This window comes from Mya arenaria, chromosome 17 (assembly GCF_026914265.1).
Source record: "Mya arenaria isolate MELC-2E11 chromosome 17, ASM2691426v1".
Lineage (NCBI taxonomy): Eukaryota > Metazoa > Mollusca > Bivalvia > Myida > Myidae > Mya > Mya arenaria.
This window is the reverse complement of record NC_069138.1, coordinates 40,519,103-40,531,641: the sequence shown is the minus strand read 5'-3', so window position 1 is coordinate 40,531,641 and position 12,539 is coordinate 40,519,103. Positions and strand designations below refer to the sequence as shown.

Below are 12,539 nucleotides of genomic sequence, written 5' to 3'. Positions count from 1 at the left end.
GGAGAACAACTGAGATCAAAGGCGGTCTGGAGGAGAACAACTGAGATCATAGGCGGTCTGGAGGAGAACAACTGAGATCATAAGGCGGTCTGGAGGAGAACAACTGAGGTGAAAGGCGGTCTGGGGAAGAAAAACTGAGATCATAGGCGGTCTGGAGGAGAACAACTGAGATCTTAGGCTGTCTGGAGGAGAGCAACTAAGATCATAGGCGGTCTGGAGGAGAACAACTGAGATCAAAGGCGGTCTGGAGGAGAACAACTGAGATCAAAGGCGGTCTGGAGGAGAACAACTGAGGCATAAGCTGTCTTGAGGAGAACAACTAAGATCATAGGCGGTCTGGAGGAGAACAACTGAGATCAAAGGCGGTCTGGAGGAGAACAACTGAGATCAAAGGCGGTCTGGAGGAGAACAACTGAGATCAAAAGCTGTCTGGAGGAGAACAACTGAGATCAAAGGCTGTCTTGAGGAGAGCAACTAAGATCATAGGCGGTCTGGAGGAAAACAACTGAGATCAAAGGCGGTCTGGAGGAGAACAACTGAGATCAAAGGCGGTCTGGAGGAGAACAACTGAGATCATAGGCGGTCTGAGGGAGAACAACTGAGGTGAAAGGCGGTCTGGGGGAGGACAACTGAGATCAAAGGCGGTCTGGAGGAGAACAATTGAGATCAAAGGCGGTCTGGAGGAGAACAACTGAGATCAAAAGCTGTCTGGAGGAGAACAACTGAGATCAAAGGCTGTCTTGAGGAGAACAACTGAGATCAAAGGCTGTCTGGAGGAGAACAACTGGGATCATAGGCTGTCTTGAGGAGAACAACTGAGATCATAGGCGGTCTGAGGGAGAACAACTGAGATCATAGGCGGTCTGGAGGAGAACAACTGAAATCATAGGCGGTCTGGAGGAGAGCAACTAAGATATAGGCGGTCTGGGAAGAACAACTGAGATCAAAGGCGGTCTTGAGGAGAACAACTGAGATCAAAGGCTGTCTGGAGGAGAACAACTGGGATCATAGGCTGTCTGGAAGAGAACAACTGAGATCATAGGCTGTCTGAGGGAGAACAACTGAGGTGAAAGGCGGTTTGGGGGAGAACAACTGAGATCATAGGCGGTCTGGAGGAGAACAACTGAGATCATAGGCGGTCTGGAGGAGAACAAGTAAGATCATAGGCTGTCTGGAGGAGAGCAACTGAGATCATAGGCGGTCTGGAGGAGAACAACTGAGTTCATAGTCGGTCTGGAGGAGAACAACTGAGATCATAGGCGGTCTGGAGGAGAACAACTGAGATCATAGGCGGTCTGGAGGAGAACAACTGAGATCATAGGCGGTCTGGAGGAAAACAACTAAGATCATAGGCGGTCTGGAGGAGAACAACTGAGATCATAGGCGGTCTGGAGGAGAACAACTGAGATCAAAGGCGGTCTTGAGGAGAACAACTGAGATCAAAAGCTGTCTGGAGGAGATCAACTGAGATCAAAGGCGGTCTGAGGGAGAACAACTGAGGTGAAAGGCGGTCTGGGGGAGAACAACTGAGATCATAGGCGGTCTAGAGGAGAACAACTGAGATCATAGGCGGTCTGGAGGAGAACAAGTAAGATCATAGGATGTCTGGAGGAGAGCAACTAAGATCATAGGCGGTCTGGAGGAGAACAACTGAGTTCATAGTCGGTCTGGAGGAGAACAACTGAGATCATAGGCGGTCTGGAGGATAACAACTGAGATCATAGGCGGTCTGGAGGAGAACAACTGAGATCAAAGGCTGTCTGGAGGAGAGCAACTAAGATCAAAGGCGGTCTGGAGGAGAACAACTGAGATCAAAAGCTGTCTGGAGGAGAACAACTGAGATCAAAGGCTGTCTTGAGGAGAACAACTGAGATCAAAAGCTGTCTGGAGGATAACAACTGGGATCATAGGCTGTCTTGAGGAGAACAACTGAGATCATAGGCGGTCTGAGGGAGAACAGCTGAGGTGAAAGGCGGTCTGGGGGAGAACAACTGAGATCATAGGCGGTCTGGAGGAGAACAACTGAGATCATAGGCTGTCTTGAGGAAAGCAACTAAGATATAGGCGGTCTGGGAAGAATAACTGAGATCAAAGGCGGTCTTGAGGAGAACAACTGAGATCAAAGGCTGTCTGGAGGAGAACAACTGGGATCATAGGCTGTCTGGAAGAGAACAACTGAGATCATAGGCTGTCTGAGGGAGACCAACTGAGGTGAAAGGCGGTTTGGGGGAGAACAACTGAGATCATAGGCGGTCTGGAGGAGAACAACTGGGATCATAGGCGGTCTGGAGGAGATCAACTGAGATCATAGGCGGTCTGGAGGAGAACAACTGAGATCATAAGCGGTCTTGAGGAGAACAACTGAGATCAAAGGCTGTCTGGAGGAGAACAACTGAGATCATAGGCGGTCTGGAGGAGAACAACTGAGATCATAGGCGGTCTGGAGGAGAACAACTGAGATCATAGGCGGTCTGGAGGAGAACAACTGAGATCAAAGGCGGTCTTGAGGAGAACAACTGAGATCAAAAGCTGTCTGGAGGAAAACAACTGAGATCAAAGGCGGTCTGGAGGAGAACAACTGAGATCAAAGGCGGTCTGGAGGAGAACAACTGAGATCATAGGCGGTCTGAGGGAGAACAACTGAGGTGAAAGGCGGTCTGGGGGAGGACAACTGAGATCAAAGGCGGTCTGGAGGAGAACAATTGAGATCAAAGGCGGTCTGGAGGAGAACAACTGAGATCAAAAGCTGTCTGGAGGAGAACAACTGAGATCAAAGGCTGTCTTGAGGAGAACAACTGAGATCAAAGGCTGTCTGGAGGAGAACAACTGGGATCATAGGCTGTCTTGAGGAGAACAACTGAGATCATAGGCGGTCTGAGGGAGAACAACTGAGATCATAGGCGGTCTGGAGGAGAACAACTGAGATCATAGGCGGTCTGGAGGAGAGCAACTAAGATATAGGCGGTCTGGGAAGAACAACTGAGATCAAAGGCGGTCTTGAGGAGAACAACTGAGATCAAAGGCTGTCTGGAGGAGAACAACTGGGATCATAGGCTGTCTGGAAGAGAACAACTGAGATCATAGGCTGTCTGAGGGAGAACAACTGAGGTGAAAGGCGGTTTGGGGGAGAACAACTGAGATCATAGGCGGTCTGGAGGAGAACAACTGAGATCATAGGCGGTCTGGAGGAGAACAAGTAAGATCATAGGCTGTCTGGAGGAGAGCAACTGAGATCATAGGCGGTCTGGAGGAGAACAACTGAGTTCATAGTCGGTCTGGAGGAGAACAACTGAGATCATAGGCGGTCTGGAGGAGAACAACTGAGATCATAGGCGGTCTGGAGGAGAACAACTGAGATCATAGGCGGTCTGGAGGAGAACAACTAAGATCATAGGCGGTCTGGAGGAGAACAACTGAGATCAAAAGCTGTCTGGAGGAGAACAACTGAGATCAAAGGCGGTCTTGAGGAGAACAACTGAGATCAAAGGCTGTCTGGAGGATAACAACTGGGATCATAGGCTGTCTTGAGGAGAACAACTGAGATCATAGGCGGTCTGAGGGAGAGCAGCTGAGGTGAAAGGCGGTCTGGGGGAGAACAACTGAGATCATAGGATGTCTGGAGGAGAACAACTGAGATCATAGGCGGTCTGGAGGAGAGCAACTAAGATATAGGCGGTCTGGGAAGAACAACTGAGATCAAAGGCGGTCTTGAGGAGAACAACTGAGATCATAGGCTGTCTGGAGGAGAACAACTGGGATCATAGGCTGTCTGGAAGAGAACAACTGAGATCATAGGCTGTCTGAGGGAGAACAACTGAGGTGAAAGGCGGTTTGGGGGAGAACAACTGAGATCATAGGCGGTCTGGAGGAGAACAACTGAGATCATAGGCGGTCTGGAGGAGAACAAGTAAGATCATAGGCTGTCTGGAGGAGAGCAACTGAGATCATAGGCGGTCTGGAGGAGAACAACTGAGTTCATAGTCGGTCTGGAGGAGAACAACTGAGATCATAGGCGGTCTGGAGGAGAACAACTGAGATCATAGGCCGTCTGGAGGAGAACAACTGAGATCAAAGGCTGTCTGGAGGAGAGCAACTAAGATCATAGGCGGTCTGGAGGAGAACAACTGAGATCAAAGGCGGTCTGGAGGAGAACAGCTGAGATCAAAGGCGGTCTGGAGGAGAACAACTGAGATCAAAAGCTGTCTGGAGGAGAACAACTGAGATCAAAGGCGGTCTGGAGGAGAACAACTGAGATCAAAGTCGGTCTTGTGGAGAACAACTGAGATCAAAGGCTGTCTGGAGGAGAACAACTGGGATCAAAGGCTGTCTGGAGGAGAACAACTGAGATCATAGGCGGTCTGAGGGAGGACAACTGAGGTGAAAGGCGGTCTGGGAGAGAACAACTGAGATCATAGGCGGTCTGGAGGAGAACAACTGAGATGATAGGCGGTCTGGAGGAGAACAAGTAAGATCATAGGGTGTCTGGAGGAGAGCAACTAAGATCATAGGCGGTCTGGAGGAGAACAACTGAGTTCATAGGCGGTCTGGAGGAGAACAACTGAGATCATAGGTGGTCTGGAGGAGAACAACTGAGATCATAGGCGGTCTGGAGGAGAACAACTGAGATCATAGGCGGTCTGGAGGAGAACAACTGAGATCAAAGGCTGTCTTGGGGAGAACAACTGAGATCATAGGCGGTCTGGAGGAGAACAACTGAGATCAAAGGCTGTCTTGGGGAGAACAACTGAGATCAAAGGCTGTCTTGGGGAGAACAACTGAGATCATAGGCGGTCTGGAGGAGAACAACTGAGATCAAAGGCTGTCTTGGGGAGAACAACTGAGATCATAGGCGGTCTGCAGGAGAACAACTGAGTTCATAGTCGGTCTGGAGGAGAACAACTGAGATCAAAGGCTGTCTGGAGGAAAACAACTGAGTTCATAGGCGGTCTGGAGGAGAACAACTGAGATCATAGGCGGTCTGGAGGAAAACAACTGAGGCATAAGCTGTCTGGAGGAGAACAATTTGGATCATAGGCTGTCTGGAGGAGAACAACTGAGATCATAGGCTGTCTTGCATTGTTCCGTTGATTTAATATTCATCATTGACAATTTTTGTTTTATCATAAAATAGTATGGACGGTCTTTATCGCTTTATTGACTGTGTGCCGTTCTGAACGCCCGCTTCAGATTTAAACTAAATAATGAATAAAGAAAACACAAAATAATTAAGGGCGGCTCAGTCTTAAGTTAAGCTAACAAGAATGCTCTCTCTTGATAATTATTAAAAGCAAAAACAAACAAAACCTTGCTACATAGTACGTACGATTAAGATTAAAAAAAAGATATCGGGGTCGGTTCTGTCACCAAACTTTATTGACACTTCAACGTGCAGTTTCATTATTTGCTGTGATGCGCGGCATTCTAGTATTAAAAATAAAGTTCAAAGATTTATTACAATCAGAAAGTTGTGTTGTCTTGAAAAAAATAGCAACATTTTGTCATAAAGCATTTGCTGCAAGAAATTTACATTTTTACAATTAGTAATATATATATTTATTTATTTATATATATTTTATATATATATTTATGTGTGTGTGTGTGTGTGTGTGTGTGTGTGCCTTCCTAAAACTTAAACATTGAGTTTTGCCTGAAATATTTATTTATTGTATTGCAAGTTACTCTCCTTTCCTTGTATCTTACTACATGTACATACTACTCATCGCCAACCATATGATTGTACTAACCATTGTATTTGTATACTGTACTCATGGGCTTATGCCTACTGTATATGTTTTCCCAATAAACCAATAAACAAATATAATTAAAAATAAAGTGAGTAAGCTGCCAGAATACAGGTGATAATGGATGTGGAAGGTCTATAACTCTTGGCCGGTATCCATAAAAACATCTGCAGTCATTTCCTAACATTAGTCCTTTTCACAATTAAGTATCTAATAAGTATTACTAATAGTATGTTACAATAACTTATAATAAGGTATATGATATAATTTATGTTCGTTCGTTTGATTGAACAGACATAATTTTAAGTTAAAAACACTTAAACGATCCTTTAAATTTGACAACGAAAATTTGAGGAAACTGACTAAAGTTAGCTAATTACTTTAGGTGGTTTATAAATACCGGTCCAGGTAAGTTAAGTCTTAGCGATTCTTTAAATTAATGTCAGTTAGTCCCTTTTAAATTCAATTTCATCTATACTTGCTTTTTGGTGGCGATGGACGGGGGTCATCTTTCCTCGCCCCTGATGTAACCGGTGCATTACTAGTTCCATTTCCATTATTATCTTCCATTTTGTCATTTAATGCGTATTCAATGTTCACTTAATGTATGATAGCGAAAAATCTAGTACTCTATTATAAAAGAGCGTTTAACTGATTTATTTTAAGAAAGTTGCTTGTATAATGACTTAAGACATTTTAAAATAAATAACTGTCTACTTCGTTATACAAACCCTACAAATACATACCCGTAACGGTCAAGCGAGAATGACCGGACCCATTAGTGTTAAACAGACTATGTTGACATCATTGGTAAGTTGGGAAAAATATAAAGAGCGTTTAAATTCTATCCACCGAGATCTCTATCTACTTTGCTTTGATTGTTCTCGCAAATAAGATAGTCACGAACGTAACAAAGTGGTACACAAGGCCAAAGACTACGAGTCTCAAATTTGGGTTTTAAGAGGTGAAATGACAACATAGCATGTTAATTCCATCCTCTAATGCGGTTAGTAGGAATAAAAGTAATAGTGGTATTATTTAGCAAAATTATCTCCCAATGTTCTGCTAGAAGTAGTTTCAATTTAATAAAGTATGTAGATTTGGAGTTTTTGGGTCTAAACTCAAATTGAGAGTCTTTGTAAACATCTGCACGGGACAGTCTCAAGTCTGACTCAAACTACAAATCTTCATTTCATTGTAACTTTCCTGCTAAAAGAGCATTTACGGTAAACTCAGCTGAATTATATAATTGTTTGAAAGTTTAACTTTTGTCCATATCATACTGCGTAAAAGGAATTGAGTAAGGATGATATTTGTTTTTTATTAAATAAATTAAGTTTTCTGTACTCGAACTTGAAGCTGTTGGTAGTTATGTTCGTGAGCGATGCTCTGGACGGATTAAAACTGATATAATGTTGCGTTCATTTGACGAGATTTACCATCGGGGCAAACATGTGCATATAAACGAAATATATACTGTGGAGCTCGGTTAAATTAACCCCAGTGGACATTTTATTTCATATAAACGCAACAATTGATAGCCCCCCCCCCCCACCCCGCGGGTATTTTGATTTTAGGGCTAAGCTGTCAGTTAATAATTGACAAATGAAACTAAATAAAAGAAATAAATTGTTTTAAAAACAATTTTGTTTATTTTATCAACTTTTTTCTAATTTATCGTCATATCTTTCGACAGGACTAAAATGGTTGAACTACTATCAACATGGAATCCCAAACCTTTAAATGAGTTTTGTTAAAGGGACTGTACACCAGATTGGCACCCAAAAAGTTTTTTTCAGTAACGAATCTCAGGACAATTATTTAATAAAATGTTTTACTCTTTGATATCATAATTGTAAAAAAAATACCAAAATGTAAAAAATAAATCGAGTCGGAGACCGGGTTCGAACCGGTGTCGCCAAAATTGCAGTCCAGTGTTTTATCCACTGTGCTACGAAGGCTTACCGTAAACGGTTGGAATATTTAAGCTATATACCTAACTTGGTAATATCACGTGATAACATCGACTAGCCAATCACGTATAAGGAATTAATTCTACTAGATAGACATACCTAGTAATCTTTCTTAATGAAAAAATACGAAAAAACTGCGAAAAGGAATTTAATTGTAAACTATGTTGTACTTCAGGTAAGATTCATTGCAGTGTACACATCGATACCAAGTTTATGTCAGTTTTCGACAATTTTCTTTTTTGTTCGCTATTTCATCATACTGAGTACAGCCCCTTTAAAAGCTATATCACTGTTTTATGTTTTGGTTGGAAGTTTTTCTCAATTACTGTAAATACGCGTTAAAATAAACCCAATGGGAAAATTTGTGCACATGGGTATATTCGGCCGCAAGGGGCAAATTTTCCCCATGGGCAAATGATTAACATATTAACGCAACTAAAACTTACATTGGTGACCAAAGGGAAACTAATCATGTATACACATTATATAAAGTCAGTTGCCCAATTTGAATGCAAAAAAACACGACCATCAACAACATATATGGCAAGGAAGAGCCATTTTTGTCCTAAACATTAAACAAAGTAAGAATAAAAATACGTTTCTTGTACGAATAGAACAAATGGTTGACTGTAACCACAATGTATTCCAATAGAGTACTTATTAGTAGTCACTTCCGATCTTGTGTAATTTGCCTAAAATATTTACCTTTTATGACCGGAAACTCGCGTTCGTGTTCGCACCTGTTGCAACACTGCGCGAGCACAGTGGCGTTATAGCACTCCCAGCCGTCCACGTCCTCACAGTTCCGCAAGTCATTGCACGCTGAAACACAACAGGGCAATGTGATAAATCTGTACATATAAGGTTTGAATATATAATGACTTTTTTGAACAAACATAAACTTTACTTATATCGTTCAAACATATGCAAATAAAACACATCGAATTGAGGATAGTCGAGCGACTTAGGGACTTCTTCGAATGACACAAACATCATATATGTAAATGGATAATGTCCAATGAAATATCAAGTAGGACAGGATTATGTCCAATAAAATATCAAGTAGGACTGGATTATGTGCAATGAAATATCAAGTAGGACAGGATAATGTGCAATGAAATATCAAGTAGGACAGGATTATGTGCAATGAAATATCAAGTAGGACAGGATTGTGTTCAATAAAATACAAGTAGGACAGGATAATGTGCAATGAAAAATCAAGTAGGACAGGATAATGTGCAATAAAATATCAAGTAGGACAGGATAATGTGCAATGAAATATCAAGTAGGACAGCATAATGTGCAATGAAATATCAAGAAGGGCAGGATTATGTTCAATGAAATACCTAGTAGGACAGGAATATGTCCAATAAAATATCAAGTAGGACAGGATAATGTGCAATGAAATATCAAGTAGGACAGCATAATGTGCAATGAAATATCAAGAAGGACAGGATTATGTTCAATGAAATACCTAGTAGGACAGGAATATGTCCAATAAAATATCAAGTAGGACAGGATAATGTGCAATGAAATATCAAGTAGGACAGGATAATGTGCAATGAAATATCAAGTAGGACAGGGTTATGTGCAATGAAATATTAAGTAGGACAGGATTATGTTCAATAAAATACAAGTACGACAGGACAATGTGCAATGCAAAATCAAGTAGAACAGGATAATGTGCAATGAAATATCAAGTAGGACAGGATAATGTGCAACGAAAAATCAACTAGGACAGGATTTTATAAAATATCAAGTATGGCAGAATTATGTTAAATGAAATATCAAGTATGACAGGATTATGTACAATGGAATATCAAGTAGGACAGGGGTATGTCAAATGAAATATCAAGTAGGACAGGATTATGTTCAATAAAATACAAGTACGACAGGACAATGTGCAATGCAAAATCAAGTAGAACAGGATAATGTGCAATGAAATATCAAGTAGGACAGGATAATGTGCAACGAAAAATCAAGTAGGACAGGATTTTATAAAATATCAAGTATGGCAGAATTATGTTAAATGAAATATCAAGTATGACAGGATTATGTACAATGGAATATCAAGTAGGACAGGGGTATGTCAAATGAAATATCAAGTAGGACAGGATTATATCCAATAAAATAAAAGTAGGACAGGATTATATTAAAAAAATATCAAGTAGGACATAATTATGTTCAATGAAATATCAAGCAGGACTGGATAATGTGCCATGAAATATCAAGTAGGATAGGAATATTTACAATGGCATATCAAGTAGGACAGGATAATGTGCAATGAAATATCAAGTAGGACAGGATAATGTGCAATGCAATATCAAGAAGGGCAGGATATCGACCAATGTTATATCGGGTAAGACAGGATTATGGCCAATGAAATATCAAGGAGGACAGGATAATGTCCAAAAAATATCAAGTAGGACAGAATTATGTCCATTGAAATATCTAGTATGATAGAATTATGTTTAAAATATCAAGTAGGACAGGATTATGTCCAATGAAATATCAAGAAGGACAGGATAATAGCCAATGAAAAATCAAGAAGGACGGGATTATGGCCGATGCAATACCAAGAAGGACAGAATTATGGCCAATGAAATATCAAGTAGGACAGGATTATGTCCAATGTAATTTCAAGAAGGACAGGCGTGAGTCCAATGAAATATCAAGTAGGACAGGATTATATCCAATATAATATCAAGTGGGACTGGATTATGTCCAATGAATTATCAAGTAGGGCAGGATTATGGTCAATTAAATATCAAGAAGGATAGGAGTATTTCCAATGAGAATATCACATAGGGCAGCATCTGTCTAATGAAATATCAAGCTTTAAATTTAAACTTTAAATGTATATATATATATATATATATATATATATATATATATATATATATATATATATATATATATATATATATATATATATATATATATATATATATATATATAGAAGATAGTACATTGATTTTCATCAGCCATTCATTCAAGAAAAAAAACCCAATTATTTTAGCATATTTTAACGTTCGTATTGGATTAAAATAACACTAAATAAAGATATGCTAAATTTCAGTAAAGTGAAATTTTACCTGTCGTCATTACGTTTATTATTCCAAAGTTACAGGCGTCAAATTACAAGTTTCCAATATCACAGCCTTCAGTTATCAAGTCACCGATGTCTATGGCTTCAGTTATCAATTTTACACGCTTCAGACACCAAGTCACCGATGTCTCTGGCTTCAGTTATCAATTTTACACGCTTCAGACACCAAGTCACCAATGTCTCTGGCTTCAGTTAACTATGTCATAGGCTTCAGTTGGAAATGCCTCTGGCTTCAGTTACCTATGTTATAGGCTTCAAGTGCCAATGCCTCTGGCTTCAGTTACCTATGTCATAGGCTTCAGTTGCCACTGCCTCTGGCTTCAGTTACCAATGCCCTAGGCTTCAATCACCAATGCTTCTGGCTTCAGTTACCAATGGCATAGACTTCAGTTACCAATGTTATAGGCTTCAGTTACCAATGGTATAGGCTTCAGTCATCAATGCCTCTGGCTTCAGTCACCAATGTCCAGGGCTTTAAACTGTTAATTTAACACAAATGTCGCATCTAATAACCACCAGGTTTTGGACGTCTTATATATTCACTTGTTTTGCGTCGTATCGGTTACAAAGAAACGTGCTGTTAGTTAATGGATCGTGAATCCGTGGAGAAAAACACAAACAAACCGCTTGTCATGTTCAAATTATTTTGATGTGCGATATTTAAAAGTAAATTGACTACTTTTATGTATGTTGCACTAGAGACTTGGGTCGTTAATAGTGTGGTTAATGTTACAAATCAAACAAAAAGCTTTAATGAATTGATTAAAACGGAATATTCCACACGGGATGCAATACTTTGAGCATTTTAAAGTTATAATGGCAGCTTTTTTTGCTGAGGAACGCAGCACGTCACGAGTTGGCAATTAGTTCCGAGTAATGTAGAAACAATATTCCCAACCCGGTCAACTTCGTCTAGATGCACGAGTCAGTGACGTACGCCAGTGGTTCTCCAGCAAGAGCGAGCGTACAAATAAATGTTTGTTCTTCCTATAGGACAAACGCTTAGATATTAAATTTAATATGTTACTAAAACAATTTATAAAGCGGTGTTTATATATGCATTGTTTTTACATGTTACAGATTAAGTGTAACTTCACTGAATGTTTTTGCTAAGAATGGTTGTAAATGATTCTGTTGTCACTATACTACTCAAACTTTGTCTACGGGTAAGGAAACCTGTCTGCTCCCATCCCATGTTATATCTTAGGACCAAAATTAAGACAGAGTTGTATAGGTTAACGACTCGCTCTAGTATACAGGCGTATAATTAAAAAAAGCGTCAAGTGCAGCCCCGCGAGTACACTGTGTCAGTTCCTAGTTCCAAAGTACCTGTTCCTTCAATTAATTCCAATCAGTACGAACACACGACTCAGTAGCACATGTGTTCACCATCATTTTATAACACAATTCCACATCCGTATATAGAAACGTGCGTGACACAAACTAAAGAATCGCCATTGTATTTCCAGTGACGCGGCGAGTACCTCCATTAAACGGCGTCTAGCACATTTTTACGAATAGAAAGTGTATGTCGACAACAACTTTAAAATTATCTGCCTAAGAATTATATGTATTCAATCACACTTCTATAAAAATATAAGATCACAAGTCAAAATCTAAAAACCTCTTGTCCTCTCAAAACTATACGGTCAACAACACATTAGGTGCAGACGTATCAACAATAAAACCAATGTAAAACAAACGTTCAGCGTGTAT

At 40.4% G+C, this 12,539-nt stretch overlaps 1 protein-coding gene across 1 annotated transcript in view; it reads right to left on the bottom strand.

Annotated features, from left to right (window-relative positions):
- Nucleotides 1–12,539, bottom strand: part of LOC128223172 (uncharacterized) — a 19,192-nt gene extending 6,653 nt beyond the window's left edge. The window contains exons 1-3 of the mRNA XM_052932467.1: nt 12,153–12,539; nt 10,810–11,400; nt 8,420–8,536 (exon numbers count right to left, since the gene is read on the bottom strand). Coding sequence (XP_052788427.1) covers nt 8,420–8,536; nt 10,810–10,819 — 127 coding nt within the window. The 5' untranslated portion in view covers nt 10,820–11,400; nt 12,153–12,539. The remainder of the gene's footprint in view (nt 1–8,419; nt 8,537–10,809; nt 11,401–12,152) is intronic.